Here is an 18353-nt window from a genome sequence, read left to right as displayed (position 1 = left end):
TTTAAGTAAATTCAGCAAAACGAGTTGGGTAAGAATCTCTTATCTGGTTCTAGAATTAAAAATAAGCCTACGTATATCAGAAGAACCACTGTCTTAGCTTTTCAGGCATAAGATGTTCTTGTCAAGCTTTGACATACAGTCTTACTCATGGTCAATAAAATATCTTTCCTCATTTTGTGAATATCAGTTCTTAATCATTTAAATGAGTCACACTTCTCTAGGAAATTGCTTATCTGGTACTGTTCCATGCCATGCGGTAGACACGTATTAATGGGTCTATTAACCAAAATTTCCCCTTTACTCATTCAAAGGATACTGTCCAGAATTAGTTTCGTGAGAGCCTGGTATGCTGACAGATCACACATTGCAGAAATTTGGTTGCAGGAAAAATCCACCTTCTGATGAGAGAAAGAGAGCAGTCTGTAATACTACACTTCTCATCCATCTTAACCACACAATTACCGGCACAAGAAGAATGTATTTTCTGATGAGGGTTTAGAATTCATTGTTGAAGTTACACATAGGCTAACATACTCACCCACGTTTCATCATTCCCTAGCTGGGACCCTTGTCTGTGCACTTCGAAGGGTACCAAGGGGATCCCTTCCCTGTGGTGGGCGCAGACATCCCCACAATTGAAATGCTTCCCGTATCTGCAGTCACTCTCCCCACTTTCAGCATTTATTTTAAACTTTCTTGATCTTTCTTCAAAATTTACCTCAATTTTACCCTTACTTCCCACCATGTCTTTTTCCTCTAATGCCCAGCAGCCTGTACTCAGTTTCCATGCGTATCTCTCCTCTGTTTCCTTTGCCTTCTCTATTTCTATCTCAATTTACTCTCCCATGTCACCCCCTAAATGCCTGAAAAGTCTTTCTTATTCATCCCTCAGGCCATTCCTCTTCCACTCAGCACCCTTTCTCAAAATTGACTATTTCAGGAAAGTGTGTATTTTCGGAAAGCATCACTGGTTCCTACTCAAAAATATGAGACTAAAGAAAAAGATCATTAAATAACTTTGTTTAATTATCCACCTACTGGCAAAAAAGTAAAAAAAATTAAGAAAAAAAATCCACTGAACTGATAACTTGCTGAGCATAGTGTAATCATTTTCTGGAAAACTACCAAGCAATTATATAAGTACTATTCTTCTTGTGCCTTTTAATACAGTAATTCCACCCCCCAAATGCACTAAGATTATTTTATTAATGTATTAAATACTAAATACTTCAAATACTGAATACTAAAAAAATTTTTTTTAAAAAACAACTCAAGTGGCAAGAGTAGAAAACTGGCTGATTACAATATAGCAACAGGACTGCACAGTCAGTAAAATACAAGTACATAAACCATGTGAAGAAACAGAAATGTGCGAACAGAATAATAGTAAAAAAACAACCAGAACACAAAATTTCATGCATATACAAATTGCAACCACGTAAGATGCATCCTGTGAATGAATTAAAAAGTCAGTTTGGCATGATGAAATAAAGTTTAATATTTGCTTTTTTTCCCTATACAATAATGATGGATTAGAAATAAACTTATAATTATAGAGGCTTACTTATAACTGACAGATTTTCATCGACACCTTTCATTCTCGTGCCACAGCTTGCGTCTGCTCATGATACCCGTCTAGCTACTCCCCTGCCGGGGCTGTGTGCACTGTGCCCCACACGCACCTGTGATGCTGGGTTTGTTGAGACCTTGAAAGGGTTATGATTTTGCTCTGACTCGCACTGGGAGTTCCATTGGAACCCAGAGCTTGTAAGAAGTGTTCATCCGTCAAATGAACCTTCTTCTCCTATTAAGAGCAAAATCATTCTAGGAAACACAGAACGGGTAGCAAGTCCGAGCTCCTGCTCTTTGGCAAATGTATGCTTTTTCTGGTTGGTGGCACAAGGCACAGAGACAAACAGAAGCAGAGCTTCCCAACAGGGTGGGACACTGGATGCAAGCCTGACTTACTGGAAACACGGGTTTTGGGTCTCAGACATGGGGTTCAATCTCAGCCTTGCTACCTGCCAGCAAAGATTAAGTTATTTAACCTTTCTGTGCTCCTGCAAGCTCATCTGTAAAATGGGTTCATTCCAGCTGCCTCACAGTTCTTTTGGGAGGATTAAAATGATACTGCATTGAAAACACAGGAAGGTCTCAGTTATTCCCCTCTCAGGTTCACTTAGGGTTCATATAAGGTTGAAATATCTCATCAGGGACAGTCTGGCACTTTGCAAGCATTTTCCTAAGGTTACCAATGTATTTGCTCTTAATTCTCTAGGAACCTTAAGCACTGAGATACATGTCATTATACATTTGTCCAAACCCACAGCATATACAACACCAAGAGTGAATCCTAAGGTAAACGGTGGACTTTGGGAGATGATGATGTGTCTGTGCGGGTGTGAGTGTAACAAAGGTACTGCTCTGGTGGGGGATGTTGATGATGGGGAGGCTGGGCGCACGTCTGGGCAGGGGCTATCCAGGAAATCTCTGTACCTCCCCCTTAATTTTGCTGTGAACCTAAAACTGCTCTAAAAAGAAAAGATGGGGTATCTGATTTGGTTTTGCTCATTTGTGCAGCCTTTTTGGGAGGGAGTGAGATAAGGCTGTGAATGAAAGAAACTCCAGGGAAGATTTTCCAAGGAAGGGGTCACGCTGTTGCCATGACTGGCATCCCTGGGACTCAGGGCAAGGCGGAAGGGGAGGCAAAGGGGGAGAATCAAGACAGCTCTGCAAGTACAATTCCTGCTGACCTGGAGGCCACAGGGCCCCACGCTGACTACAGTTAGGTATCTTGTATGGCTTATCTGGATAAAGGAACACCACCCCAGCAATAACTGTAACTACAAAGGGGGAAAATGCTCTCCTGATAAAAATGGAGTGATGTGGAACAACAGAAGAAAAATTAAGAAAGGCATCTTACTGGCAGTATGGAGGAGGTCAGATTCTAGCTTTCACACAGACTCATATTTGTGCAAGTCCCAGCAGAAGACTTTGGATTTGAGTTAATCTGGTTTGTAAATCAAATGAAACTAATAGATAATAAAAGGCAATCATTGAAGTCCCTTCCTTAAAATAACTTTTTAATGAAATATTTGAGTCCAGTTGAAGAACTCTAATCTCAGGCTTGTGGCAACAGTTCCCAAATTTGTCAGCACGTTAAGAGTCACCTGGGGTGGGGGAGGTGGGGTCTTTAAAAAAAACTCCCACACCTAGGCCTTACCTTGGATCACTTGCATCAGAATCTCTGGCAGTGGGATCCAGGCAAAAGTAGCTTTCAAAACTCCCCAGATGATGCCAACGTGCAGAAAATACTGGGTACTGTTAATCTATGACCTCTCTGCTTGAGTGTGGTCCACAGACCAGCAGCCATGGCTCACCTGGAAGGTCGTTAGAAAGCAGAGTCTCAGGCCCACCCCAGACCTACTGGGGCAGAATCTCCTTTCACAAGAACGCCATGTGGTCGACATGCACATTACAGCGTGAGACACAGCACTCTACAGCAGAGCAAGTGACTCCATCCACCACGCCATCAACAGAGCTTAATTCTGCCTCCAAAATGCAAAAGCAAGGGCTGAGAAGCAAGAGTGAAGAGCTGAAATCATGGTTTTTCTAAACAAAAGTAAAGGCTGGATCAACAAGGAAGGCAAAATTTGAAACCCTGGAAATTTTTAACAGACTTTTCAGATATAAAATTGTTCTGCTATAATAAAAATACACACACAATAACTAGTACTTAAATGAAAGCAGGAGAAAGGAAGGAAGTTAGTTCTTTGGTTTCAACACTAGGTTTCAGCAAAGCTTCCTAAAAAGATGATCTTTTGATAGATCTCCCTTTCCTAACATAAATAATATACAAATCCTTCTTTTTTATTTCATTTCAGACACACACTATTCACTCCTACGCCTTATTCTCTCTGAATTCTCTTTCAGTGCTGTTTTGCTGGTTAATACACTTTGCAAACCAGTTAACATAGGTAACTAGTATATTAATAAAGTTTACCTTGAGATTTTTGGGTGGCTTGAAATTGAAGAATGAAGTCAGCTTATTTTGAGAAGCATTAAGTTCGAGAAGATAAGGCATACAGCTCACACAAGACAAATCTGGGGGTGGGGAATGAATACAGAATAAGGCAAGCCAACAAAATACAAATTAGACAAAGTCATTAAAAACAGCATACATTACAACAGAACACTTTTTAAATTATGCCAGTTGCAAGCACAGCCAAGCAAGAAATGACTCAGGCCTCCTCGGTGTCCCAGCTCACTCTCTCACGAGCTGCTCACAGTCAATGCTTCAAAGAGTGCCATCCTTGGAGAAACTAAAGCCTTCGATAATCCTCTGGATAATTAGCCCCTAAATCACTGAATTAGGTCTTTTCGGAAAGGCTGAAAATGCCACAATTAATTCTTTGTTATCAATTAAATTTTGCTTTAGATGGACTTAATCTTAAAACTCATTCATTATTTGAAGTGATTTAAATTATTGTTATTATTTTACTTTGACTCTGGACTGGTTCAAAAGTATGTCCGTGTTTTGCATTTTATCCCAAAGCCAATATTCTGAACCTAGGAATACTAAGGAAAGGACTACTGTGTTAATAAAAATTCATGAAATTACATATAAAACATAAAAACGGTGAAGCACTGTGCTGCCTGCCTTTCTCTGCCCCTTTACAGCAGACGGACTTCGGGGCAGCAGGGGAATTAGGGAAAGTCTCAGGAAGAATCACATGATGAGGATTTACAGCCCATCGCTATCAGTAACTTGCTTTTCCACCTGTCTTGTCATTCTAGAATCGCAGAATCGCAGCCCCTCAGAAGATGGCCTCTGGCAGGAGACCGGAGCCTCCACACCTGAGGCCAAGCAAAGTGCTTCTCCCTCTCACCAGGTGACGAAGACACACCCCGATGGGGGGAAGGAAGCAGGGCTAAGCAGCTGGAGCCGGCAATGTGAGGGGCCCCCGCCCCATTCCCCCAACATCCTTCCTTCTCAGGGTCGCTGAAGCCAGAAGATCCCCACCAATTTCTACTGCATTTCTCTGGTCTAAACCATACCCTCCTTTAGCCTGTTTATTTTATGAAATTGTTCTAGGAGGGACCATACATTGAGACAGTAACAAGAGCAAATCCAGAAAGGCTGCCTGTGAGAGGAAACTTAAGGGGAAACTCTAATTGCTTTACAGGTTTTGCCTATTTGTCCATCCGAGCTCAGCTGCACGTCTATCACCAGTGGTCTCTACCCTCTTAACTCCACGGGCCCTCACACGCCTTGGAGCTCATCTCCCAGTGGGCAGGTTAAGTGCTGTCCCATGGAGCTCTGTCTTGAAACAGAAGCAGCAGCTACGCTTGCATGGCAAGTACGTCTCCAATCACTGTGATAGGAAAAGCCCACTGCCTGGGTTGCTGGGCTTCTCACTCCCCTTACTCAGTGTAGTGACCTCCGTGTCCACCAGATGGCAGGAGCTCCTCACATCTACATCCGTGGTTCTCAAACTGTGATCCTGGACCAGCAGCCTAGGTTTCCCAGGGAACTAGTTAGAAATGCAAATTCTCAAGCCCCACCCCAGATCTACTGAGTCAGAAAGCCTGAGGGTGGGGCACAGGCAACCACGTTTTAACTGGCCCCCTCCAGGTAATTCTGGTGCAAGCTGAAATCTAGTCTATATCAGGTCATCAATAAAGCTGTTCTCTTGGGGGAAAAAAAAATACTGTACCTTACACGCAGGAGGTTCTCAAACACTTGATGAGTTAATAAAAGGGGCCATAAAACACTGAAGGAGACATCTGATGAGGAAAGCTTCATTTGCTACTGGGGACTGCTTGCTCAAGAGCACTGCAGATCGTTGAAGTCTCTTGCACTCTGCAATCCCTCACCCAGTAAATGAAACCAGCCTTGGAGGTGTGGAGTGTGGGCAAAGCTCCTGCCAGTAACGCTAAGAGGTCTTTCTGATGATATGATATCCGGGATTTGCTTTAAAATAACCATAGGAAGGTGGGCAGGGAAGGATGGGTCAAGCAAGACGGGCCACAGGCTGATAACTGTTGAACCTGAATATTCATTACAAACCTCTCTACTTGTGCACGTTTGTAATTTTCCATTAAAAAAGTTTTATGAAGCCAGAAAAAAAATTAAAAACCTCTGAAAATCAGTAGCATTTGAAGAATTAAAATCTGCCTGCATGTTTCTTAGCCATTGAAAAGAAAGAGTGAATTTTAATTATTGCAGTCAGATGAGGGGAAGAAATCAGAAAATGAATCAGAGAAGACCAGCAGCAACACTTAATCGTCATTAAAAAAGCTAAAGAAGCACGTAGAAAGATTATCCATGAAGGAAGAAGCAGGTCGGAAATTTCAAATAAGATCAGAAAATTAGAAACAAGGATCAAGTTTGAAGAAAACGTGACTAATTTCATTAAATGTGAGCAAGGTATCATATTAGACACCTTATACAGAATTACAAGTGGCAGACTGAGCCTTGAAAGAATCAACTAACTATATAGAGACAACAAAGAGAGGGGGAAAAAAATAAATTTCGGAATCCCTGGTGCTCAAATAAGAAGAGAAGCAGCTAGCCAGGATTAAGATGTAGATGCAAATGCAAAATAAAGAAAAGAATCCATTAAGGGGGTGGGGAGAGGACTAATTCAACTACATTGAATAAACTAATAGGGGGAAAGAAAAGGGAGTCATCCAATATTCAGAAAGCATTAAGGAAGTAATGATCCATCTCTTAAAAGGAAAGAGCAAAGCAAACATTCCATCTGATAGTCTTTAATGTCACTGAGTACGTCTCAACCACAGCGTAACATTGCGTGTCTGCTGACCTCTGCCTTTTTCTTTACTCATCGTCATGCAAAACAGAGGATCAATATGTAAACTGATCCACAATAGCACTTATGTCTAGTTTGGTAGTATTAAAGTACATTGCATTCTGCAAAGCTTAAATTTTCAAACAGTTCAGCGATCCATCAATTTACTAGGATGACAATTACGTACCTTCAATTTTATTTACTGAAAGATCCAACTTCTGTAGGTGAACGTATCCACAGAGGATGCTAATATCAATTAAATCGAGACCCTGAGAAAACAAAAGGTAAAGGACTTTAATGTTGCTTTAACAGATTAGTATTCAGACTTCTCGAATCATCTGGAAGTAAAAGTTGATAGGATGAAATCTGGAATTTCCTTCGAAAGTATAATAGAAGAGAACAAAACCTGAAGCCTATTACTAATATGCTCTCAAAACAGACTACAAAACCCAACAGAAAATGCATTCTTCTGAAGGAAATAATAGCTCGGAAAATTAGTGTTGTTAGGGAGAACAAATACGACATGAAAAGGCAAATTAAAGCAGTGTTCATGAAGACCTTTAGAGCAGTTTTACACTTTTTTAAAAACACACACACACACACACACACATAAAAGCAATAAAGTCCAAGCCTTTATCTAGTAGAAGAAAAGAAAAAGCAAATGCCTAGAATTCAAATGAAAGGTTGAAAGAGTTCACACCTAATCGGGGAGATCATTAGAAACAATACCTCCTACGCTTTTCCAGGGTTCCTTTTCAAAGCTCTCTCACAATAATCTCATCTGATCAAACAAAGCTGTGTGCTCTGCGTGCAGGGCAGATTATCCCCAATTTAGAGATGGGGCAGGTGAGGGCCAGAAAGGTACGTAAATCGCCTAAAATCACTTAGCAAGTTAGTGATGGAGAAGGAGCCCCAGGTCTCCTGAGCCCTTGTCCAGGATCCTTTCCATGAAATCTTGCTTCTGGTGAACTCCTAGAGGGGTGGGAGGGGAATCTGGTCCCTTGGAACAAAGACTCATGTCACTGGCTTATGTTGTGGTGCCAAGAGTCAGAAAAGACCAATCAATGAAGTGTTATCATAAGCAAGGTCTCAAACATTTCTTATATAAGAATGTTTAATGAAGGCTGCTGGAACAGTAAGAAAACTACCAAAGACCTACTACGTACAAGGCATTATGCTTGGTAAGATGAGAATTACGTACAGTGATGGATTAGAGCTATATCTGCCCTTAAGAAACATGACTTTGGTGGGAGAAACTATGTACACAAGTAATAAGCAAAAGGTAAAAAAAAAAAAAAGAGTAAGGTAAGTAAGATATAAAGAGGAAAAAAAATCACCAAACTAGCCAACCCTAGGAAAGTGTATTCAGTAAAACAGGTTATTAGGGCAAAGTAATTCAACACGTAATATCTTAAATGTAAGGAGGTCAGTGGCAAAGTAAGTTAAGCTTCGGACCATCTAGCTGAAATCAGATTTAAAGGATTGCGTTTTTTTGGGAGATCAATTTAAGGCGTACCACTACGTATATAAGTAGAGTATTGACTGAAAGGGACTTGCATGGGGATGTACTGGGTGCTGGAATTATCTACCATTCCAATGCCTAACACAGTGCAGGGCACACACGGTGCTCCCTGTATGTTAATGCCTGACTGGCTGAGTCATCTGTAAAAGCTTATAAGGTGAAAATAGCAAAAGATTAGAGTCTTAGTATGCTGGTCTCAAAGGACACGTCATGGAACCGGCATGGCTGAGAAGAGCTTAACATCTCTTGGACAGTGTACTAGTTCAAGTCCAAGGCAAAATAGCCTTGCTGTGAATTACATATGCTTTGAGCCAAATTCAGGTGCTATAGCAAAATTTCAGTGTGTTTTTTAAACCTATGTATCTGCATTTACTCTGTCGACCTCCAAGGAATATTTAATGCTTTAAAATATAAGGAGGCAAAAAGAGTTAAATTGTTTTTCTAGGACTACAGAGAAACAAAAGGAGGAAAGAAGCTGAAATACTTTGAATACTCTGCTCTAACAGCTTCTCTTATGATAAAATTAGAGCCAAGATTCTGGTCTAGTATTGAAATCTTGAAAATTGATGAATAACAATACATTTTTTTTTCATAATAGGTATCTTTTAGAAAGTGTGCTATAGCTCAAAAGCTACTTATTTCTTGATGTACTTAGGGGGGAAAGTCAATACCCAAAGACTTTGTTCCCTTGGATTCAGATACAAAATTTCAGTCCTGGCACTGATCAGAGAGAAAATTCTTAAGGAATTTTTGATTGGTTTTACAGAATCAAATTCAACCTCCTGGAAGGAAAGCACTGATTACTATAAAATAGACTACTTAAGATGAAAGAAATAGACTGTGAAGGGAATGAAAACAAAGGAACTTGAGGGGGTTGATTATGGGATTGGCCAGGGCTCTTTGATGTCAAAGAGAAATAATTCGTTTAGCCATTCTCCATCAAATGCAAGGCTCTGAGATTTGGGGCCACCAAAAAAGCTATGAGTACCAGAGAAAGTGGATATGGTCCAACCAGTGTCAAGATGTAGCCACGGTGATCTTGTCATACTCACTGATAACGTCAGACTGAGGTAGACCTGCTCAGTCCCAGAGCCCGAGCGCCCCAGCTGGTAGAGTTTCTCAGCCACAACCTCCTCTCTCAGGACCCCATCAAATTCCTCCTGGTGGGGGGAGGGACCACACACACAAAAAACAAAAAACCAGAGAGATGGACAAAGAAAGGACTTCCATTAGACTTTAAAGAAATAATCCACCTCATCATATCTAGCATTTATTTATTATATCACATATCTGGGAGCTAAGCCCTGCAGAATTTACCAGCCCCCCAGAAAATTCTGTGTTGAAGACTCACACATATTACTTACGATTGAGAAATAGCTATCAAATCAGTGTGTTGCCTCTGAACTTGCAAGTGGTTGCCTGCACTAGTATTCAAAGCGGAATTCGTATTCACAGTAGCAGTGGAAGAAGCATCCCTATCAGTGGTGATGGCTCTGATGGGTGAATGCTTCTCTGCTCTAAGCACTCGGCTAACAGCTCTCAGTGGGTCAACTCATTCCTTTTGACAGTCCTGAGGTAGGTCCTCTTAGCTCTATTTTACAAATGAAGAAACCAAGGCTCACTGACACTGAAGTTAACTTGGCTGAAACCGCATAGCTAGGATGAGACAGAGCCACAACACAAACCCTTGTATGTCTGACCCCAGGGCAGTTCTAACCACTACACTTCACTGCCTGCCCACACCCCAAAGGATGGTGACATCAGACTAAGGCAATTACTTCTCTAAATCTGATATTCTTGCTGGAGAAAACAGGTCCTCAGTTCAATTCCTTTTGGTTGATTTTGCTGGATTCATACAATTTATAAGGTTTATTAAAAGGGTAAAAACCATTTCTAGGAGGAGGTTGGCCCTTAATCTATAGACACCATGGACCAGTGATGGCCCAACATGCCCTTTCCCCAAAAATGACAGGTAGAAGAGATAGCAGATGGGTTAGTGCTGCTCTGTTTGTGCTGCCTTCAACTCCATAATGACCAACACATTAACGCTAACATCAGCACGAGGACACAAAACACAGTAGTCACATCGGCCTCACTGACAAAACTAACCAATACAACTAGGGCATGGACTGTGATGGCAAAGTACCCTTTCAGTTCTTCTATGTTAATTTAGGAGCTTCCAGTGCTGCTCAGGCTGCTGGTACTGAGGACATAAGTCCATGGGCTCGTGCTACTGTAAAGTTTCTTTCCTCCCAAATTTCCACTATCCCAGAGAAGCAAGTACCGCTCACAGGGAGATACCGCACAGCTGGGCAGGCTTGGTTGGAACCAGATAACTTTATATAAATTTTATAAAGGTTTCTCTGAGCTTCATCTCTAAATAGGATATGGTACTACTTTTTCTTAGTGTTTTAGAGAGGATAAAAAAATAATTGTGAACATAAAGTTCTTAGCATGATGTCTAGAACACAGCAAGTGTTCCCAATAAATGGCAGTTGTTATCACAAATTGATGAATTTCAAAATTTCACATCTTAATGTTTCATTCATCCACGCCAACCAACCTGTTCACAAAATGGGGGAAACAGATTTACTTTTCTAAACAAAGTTGCAATTTTTTATAGAAGACCTCAGAAGGAATAGAGGTGAAAAAGTGTTAACTTCTCTCCAAAAATGTCCATCTGGCCCACCCCCTCCATTTCCTGGAATCAAGAAGATACAGCATCCCTTACTCACAGCAGGTGGATGTCTACTCTTCAACATGGGCAATGGTATGGAGACTGGCCACCCTGTCAGCATTTTCCCAGATCCCCAAGGCAAGACTCCCCCTGGCAACCCCTTCACACCTCCTTTAAGGCTCCTGCCGTTTGTCAGTGTCATCCCTCTCCCTTCTGGTCTCTGGTCATTTTCAGACCTTTACCAGCCCTGTCTATATCTTGGGTGGCTTCAGAACCCCTAAGGAGGGCCACTCAACACCCCTACCACTCCAAGCGCGCGCCCACGCACACACAAACACACATACACACATTAATCTCTCAACTCCAAACAACTTAAAATTGATCATCAACCAACTTCAGCCATCCCCTGCCCTGGGCATTCCCTGGACCTAGTCTTCATGCTAAATTGCTCCACCCTAGACACCTCAGACCGCAGTCTTCCATTACTCTCAGGTCCCACAGCTGCCCGCCCTTCAACCTCTTCAGCATCTACTGAACTTCGTCTTTGACCACAACAAAATCTCCAGTCTGTTCATTCTTCCCTTTCTCAAAGTCTGTCTGGCCCCTCCTGACTATATACTTCCCACAGACAATTTCAATGTCTCTCTATCCTCAAGTCTCTGACTCCTTGGCCTCTGATCGCAACTGCCCAATACATACCCAGACCTCAATTAACTTCACAATCGACCACTGTGCTGAGATAAAAAACTGGGATAAAAACTTTTCTAGCATGCCAAGCACATGCCAGACAAGGACACAAGCCATTTCAGGAGTCTGATATGTCACAACAGAGGTAAGTGGGGTGCTTGGCCTAGAAGCAGGGCCCCCACGTTACATTGGCTCTAGGTGGGAGTAGAAGGTTAGCAAAGGCTTCCTTGGGGAAAGAGCAAATGAGACCCAAAGTTGTGTGTTATTCTGGCAAAGGGGAGGAAAGGGCAGAAGAGGGCCAAGAAGGGTGCTGCGGGCACAAGGGGCCACATGTACAAAATCCCACAGGAACAGATGAGTGTGGACCACTGGGGAGACTACAGAGTTCAAAATAGCTAAAGTGTAAGGTGGGAGGGGAGATACAGCACTCAGTACATGGGGGGAGCTCCGACATGGGCTGAATGAGTGAATGACCTGACTCCTTCCCTGAGCTGCCGAGTCTGCATTTCCATGTGCATTCTGGGGCCTCGGTGCTATTCGTGCTCTCACTGGCTCCCGTTCTCCTTCGGCGGCCTTTCACCTCCCCACCTGGCTGGTCAGGTCCCAGGCGTCTCCTCAAGCTGCCTGGCGTCTCCGCTTCTCCGTCCTCACTCACTCTCAGCAGAGGACCTCCCAGCCCTTCTCTCCAGCTTCCCAGGCACAGTATGAGCCACCAGACATGAGCCCCCTGGACATCCCACATCCGTCCTGAGGCTTCCTGCTGGGGTCTCAGAGGAGGATGGCTCCTTCTCTGCACTCAGGCTCCCCCTCCCTGTGTCCCCGGGGACCGTGTGCAGGGTGCATCAGAGTTGCCCTCATTTGCCTGAGGTTTCAACTCATGACTCTCCATGGTCATTCTCCTACCTGTCACTCTTCCAGTTACACAAGCACGTGAGCATCTTCTGTCCCAAAGAGCTCTACCTCCATACCAACCGGATGCCTGCAGGGTTGCCTTTTCACTCTTTCCCTTGTTCCCCTCCTGTTCACTCTTCAACTCCGTTCAGCTAGGCTGCTGCCTTCACCACATCACAAGCCCCACAGAGGCCAAGGTCTCCAGTGACCCTCCCGGAGGCAAAGCTAAGGGGAACTTTTGGGCCTTTTCCCACTCAACCTCTTGGCTGCATGACCCATGTCCATGTTCTCTAGGCTTTCTTGCCTTGGCTCCCCTACCACGCAGCTTTCTTCTCCTTTTTCTCTCACGAGTCCTTTCCAGTTTCCTTCCCTGAATCCTCTTCATCTGCCTGCCCCTGAAATGCCTGCAGCTCCAGGGTTTTTTCCTGGCCCTCCTCTTCGCTTCTCTCTTCTCTTCCTGGATGATCTCACAGACCCCAATGCTGGTGGTTCCCAGGCCTCCCATTCTGAGTCCTCTTTTGGTTTCCAGAGTCAAATGATTCATACATTCAGCGCAAAGCACAGCTCCACTGATCCCTGTTTCCCATGGTGGTTAATGGCCTTCATCTCCCCAGATCATGCCAGAGACCTGGCGGTCAACCTAGACTTCTAATGTTCAATTAGTGGCTGTCTCATCTTAAATATTTTACAAACACACTTATCTAGCTTCCTTTCCATTCCCATTGCCTTAATCCAGACTCCTGTCTCTCCCCCAGAGATTCTGCTCTCACCTATAACCCATCACTAGGAAAAGTTGCCACCTATCTACCCACACATCACCTCTCCACCCAAACACGGGTTTGGGCTCCCTTCATGTCTTCCACAATCCTTGCAATCTAGCTGTGATCTGCACACATCTCTTTACAGGCTGAACAGCTACGATTTACTCACCTTCTTATCTCACCTTGGGAGCAGGGACAACCATGTACAACCTCCATCACATTCTCACCTTCTTCCACCATTACTATAGCCATTATGGATTACATCTATAATTTTTTGAGAGCCTGCTCTGTACCAGACACTATGCTAAGAACTTTAACAGAGGCTTTCCCATTAAATTTGATGTTCATAACTATCTAATGAATAGGCATTATTACCCACATAAAGATATTGGCAAAGAGTGGTTTTCATGCAGCAGAAATATGTCCTGGGTCCAGGCACCCCTTCTGCCTTATAGAATCAAAGAGTACTTCCTATATAGCAATCACTTTGTGAATGTTTATTCAGTGAAGGCTAAATTAGTGAAATCACTTAATGACCTGTAGTTAGCAGATAAGAACACGTAAATTATCATTTGTATTAGGAACAGTATAAATAATACATTGTGCTAAGTAGTTTACACATAGGATTTCATTTAATTTTCACAACTCTCCTATAACGTAGGTATTATTATAATTCCCATATTGCAGATGGGACAGAGAGAGTATGAGTAACTCGCTCAAAATCTCACAACTAACAAAAGGCTTTGTACAATTCTTTGAGTCCAAAGGTGATATTCTGAACAGCTGGTCTGCCCTATCTCGCTCAAGTTCATTGAGGTTAATTGCATTATAGGCACTTCATAATCACTGCAACCATCATAACATTATAAATCTTAATCAGGCTAGGATATGGAAAATAAATCACTGAACATAAAATGTTTCCTCTTTAAACTTTTCAGTTTAGTTAGCATATCAAAACATGAGACACTATAGAAAACTAAAATAGAACATGAGAATACAAAATAAATATTTAGAATAGAAATGGAAGAAATAATAAACTTTTCCCCCACACAGTCTACAAGCCAAAAAGGATTAACTAGTTCCAGTCAACCCCCTCCCTCTATGGTTTGTTAAGGGCATACTGAAGACAGATTAACAATGGTACTAATGAACCCTGTAGCCAAAGAACATGTGTTAATTAGAATAATAAACTGGTGATTCATTTGTTAATTCCTCTGGGGTGGACGCTGGTGGAAACCAAACCAACATCTTAAGTTGTAAAAGCATTGCTACAGTTTTGCAAGAGTCACCCTTAAGCATGGCAAAGTAAATCAACAAAAGATGAACAACAGAAGTCAATTTTCTGCAGTCCACTTTAAGCACAGTTGATGTGTAATTAGCCCATACAGAAGGAGACAGAAGAAGAGGAAAAACAAAACTGGGGATGAGGGTGGAAACAAATGGGCCAAATGTGGAAAGTGAACAAAAGGACATTACAAAAGAAAGGAACCCAAGTCGGGGACAGAGTATAAGTGGCTAATGGCAGACTCAGAGTAACAGAAGACACTGCAATTTGCAGAGGGGAGAACAAGAAAAAAATAAATAAATAAATAAAGCAAATGAGGAAAGGAGACAGTGAAAGAGAACAGATATAACAAAAAGAAACATGTCTGGCCTCAAGGAGAAAAGGTGTCTAGGAAAAGGTGCAATGATGCAGAGGAAATGCCAGAAGATCCTAGGACAAGGATGCTGGAAACATTCTATTTTTCTGTAATATATCTACTTAGGAAAAGAATTTGAAGCAATTTATGCAGTGAAGGAAGAGGAAAGGGGAGAAAAAAACCTAATCTAAAGAAAACACACTGAAATTAAGACAAACATTGAATTAAGAAAAAAAATTGTTTCCTGGCAGCCAAGACAAAGAGGAAAACCTAACAGTGTATCTAAAGAAAGCAAATCAATTTATGTGTTTAGCAAAAGCAAACAATGTTTTAGAAAGTCAAGAGCAGGAAATGATGTGATGAGAAGTTGAAAGGGACAAGAAGATAAGCAACTGACTAAGAAAGAAACAAGACGACAATAAGTGTAAGAGAGAAGTGGAACTGGGTGTTGAGAAGAGGCATTGTAGAAAAGAGGGAATTGATATTAATGTGAAGGGTCAAGCTGCCAACAGGTCATTACAGACGGGGATGTTGGGAACATTCCCCACATCCTAAAATACTCCCACAGTGAGCAGTGTGTGTGAGAGTGTTGCTTGTATAATGCATCACATACCCCAGACAGAAGTCATATATAAAACTTTCAAGTCACTTTGTCTTTGAGAAAGCATTTAGACTATTTCAAGAGAGTAATTTTTTTTTCTCCCTAGAGGAAGGAGGCTGAAGGGACTAGAAGTTGGGGAGAGTGTTGGAATACTTCACAGTCATGGGGAAAATGTGCAGGGGGTGCAGAAGTAGCACTCTGCTCATTCTCAATACTGTCAATGCATGATTTTGAAAAAGTTAAAGCCGTAACTCCCACACAAATAAATAGATACTTTTTAGTAGCAACGCTATGTAACTTGACTCTTAAGAAATCAAACATGCTAACGAAAAATAAAGGACATACTTGGAGACATCTTAGGCAGAGGATGAGGAAACAGGACAACAGAAATGGGAAGGAGAGAGGGGGAGTCTCGGAGCAGTAAGAAAGAGGCGCTCCTGGAGGCGAGGAGCCCTAAGAAAGAGCTCAGCCATGGGCTGGTGAGGGGTCCGACTGCTAAAGAAGAAAGCGAGGGGATGGGGTGGGGGGGAGGCACACCTCCAAATCCAGCATTTCTGACTCTGAGGATTCCTCGGATTCCACTTCACCCTCGCCCTCTCCCTCTCCCTCGCCCTCGTCCTCTTCCTCTTCCTCGCCCTGGTATTCCTCTCTGTCCACGTCTGACTCCTGATAGCGGTGAACGAGCTGCTGGAACAGGTAGGAGGAGGCTCTGCGGAAAGTATCTTTCGATCTCTGCCCCATGGGAAAAGGAGACCAGCAACACTGACGTTCCTTTTCTGAGTGCAACAGTTTCGACTGGGCTCCAATTCGTGAACTGCCCGAACCTCCCTGGAGAAAAGAGGGCTTTGGCAGCTGGGGATCTCTTCCGGAGGTCGCCATCTTGTTTACCCGGTTGCCTAGGAGACTGACGCCCCAGGAGGAGGTGCCGCAAGGGATTTTGGGGGCTGTAGTCTCCGCCCCTCCGCAAGTCCTCTTGCAGCTTGAGCTGGCATGGGCGCCCAACTTTCCTTTTCTTTTTATCCTCCTGTTCTGGTGTTTTTCTCTTTGTAGTCCATTCAGTCTCTGGCTTTGTTTCTTTTTGTTTGTCCTTCTCGTCTTCACTTCTTTTCTCCACATCCTTTTGTGTCCAACTGTATTTTCTCTTGACCTCGAGGCCCCTCTTAAGAGATTTTTCATCTCACCCTAAGATCACCAGAGAGTGTCCCATCTGGCTTCATTCAGGAGGGATCTTTCTGCCCAGTCGTACTTGTTAGTGTCAGGTGTCCCTAAAGCCGTCTGTCTGAAAGCTAGTAATCCTGAAATTTTACTCGCTGCAGTGTGGTGAGCACAAATGAAATAGAAGGCATGGCTCCTGTCCTTATGATTTAATTGCAGATACTACCAGACAACGATGACTGAGAGCTGGTTTGCAATTTACGTTTTTACCTCGAAATGATAAGCTGTGTCCTTGGGGAGAAAAACTGGCCATGGTCTAACAGTCCAAATAGAGTTTTAAAAGAAACAAAAACAAACTGACACCATATCTGAAAGCCTCTGTAAAGCTGTCAGCATCCCCTAAATAACTGTATTAGCCAATGACCTGCACTGCTAATTATTTTTATCTTGTTGCATGAGTTCTCTTCACACTTTTATAAAATACTCTTGCAAGATTACAAAGCATGATTTTATGCTAGTGTGATTTCATGTGACCCAAATCCCATAGCCTTGAGCTCCACAAAATAGACACTGTATAGAAAAGCAGAATGAAAGTTATAGTAACTATTATTGCCATAGTGATGACAAGAGAGATCCCTGCAGGGAAGTCGCCCTCATCCTGCTGGCTTTACAGGGCCTTTTCTCCATGCTTCAGTGATAGCACTTGTGAATACAAAATGATCCTGTCAATGGCTGTCAGGGGAGAAGGTGAAAAAATCCTTATGGACACCATCCATTGACTATTATCTTTCTCAGTGCTTGAGGGCCTGTGAGAACTGACATAAAGCCTTCAGAACTACCTTCCTTCTTTATCTTGCTCATCATAAATGTAAAGGCCATAATGAAAGTTTCTCTTTTGGCTAGGCTCATCTTACAGCTTGCTTGCTTCTTTTCCAGTGGGTAGAAACTCCTCCAAGGGGCTTTTCTCCACCCTTACCCCCAGAGGCCCTGGATCTAGCTGACTGACATAAGGACAAAGGGGACAGAAAGTATAAAAATGGAAACCCAGTGCAATTTTTGTTTTTTTCAATAACTTAATCAGCATTTCTAGCAAAGTGAGTTTTGGCAATGTCAGTCTGTTGAGAAAAGTGTCGTAAGGCAGAGTTAGTTAAGATCTGTCAAAGAGTAATTTTCAGAAAGTTAAAATGATGATTATCACCCAAAATAGAGGGAAACACATGTGGAAGGTTTTTGTTCTACTCATTAATTGATGAGGGAACCAGTAAGATGGTAACAGGGTATTTGCAGTCCATAAAGAAAAGACATTTTGAAGTAAGTTTGCTAAGTTAGAGATAAAACTGGTTAATGCCCTATGGGACATTAAACTTTAGCCTTTGGAGTTATACATTTCTAAACTTTTCTTCTCTTTTCACCTTCACATCTACTTACTGTCCATCCTCATTTTACAGATGAGGTAACTGAGGCCCAGAGAATTTAAATAACTGGCCCAAGGACAAGCAGTGGTGCTGAAGTCCAAACCTAGGATGACCAGCTCCACAGTCTACCTTCAACTAATGCTTCTGCAGGTGGAAAATGTGATGCAGGATCAAGGTACACAATAGGTCTCA

General features: G+C 42.5%; 1 protein-coding gene across 4 annotated transcripts in view; it reads right to left on the bottom strand.

Moving 5' to 3' along the window:
* Positions 1–16908, bottom strand: part of LRGUK (leucine rich repeats and guanylate kinase domain containing) — a 100184-nt gene extending 83276 nt beyond the window's left edge. For all 4 annotated transcript variants that reach the window (XR_004321269.1, XM_032483369.1, XM_006193679.3 and 1 more), the window contains exons 1-5: positions 16129–16908; positions 9387–9494; positions 7000–7081; positions 4004–4104; positions 317–398 (exon numbers count right to left, since the gene is read on the bottom strand). Coding sequence is in view for 3 of the 4 variants with exons in the window: in XM_032483369.1 (XP_032339260.1) it covers positions 317–398; positions 4004–4104; positions 7000–7081; positions 9387–9494; positions 16129–16767 (1012 nt within the window). In the remaining variant the exon portion in view is untranslated. The remainder of the gene's footprint in view (positions 1–316; positions 399–4003; positions 4105–6999; positions 7082–9386; positions 9495–16128) is intronic.
* Positions 16909–18353: the final 1445 nt, after the last annotated feature.

Source organism: Camelus ferus, chromosome 7, assembly GCF_009834535.1.
Source record: "Camelus ferus isolate YT-003-E chromosome 7, BCGSAC_Cfer_1.0, whole genome shotgun sequence".
Lineage (NCBI taxonomy): Eukaryota > Metazoa > Chordata > Mammalia > Artiodactyla > Camelidae > Camelus > Camelus ferus.
The sequence above is the reverse complement of the archived record's forward strand: the minus strand, read 5'-3'. Positions and strand labels throughout refer to the sequence as shown.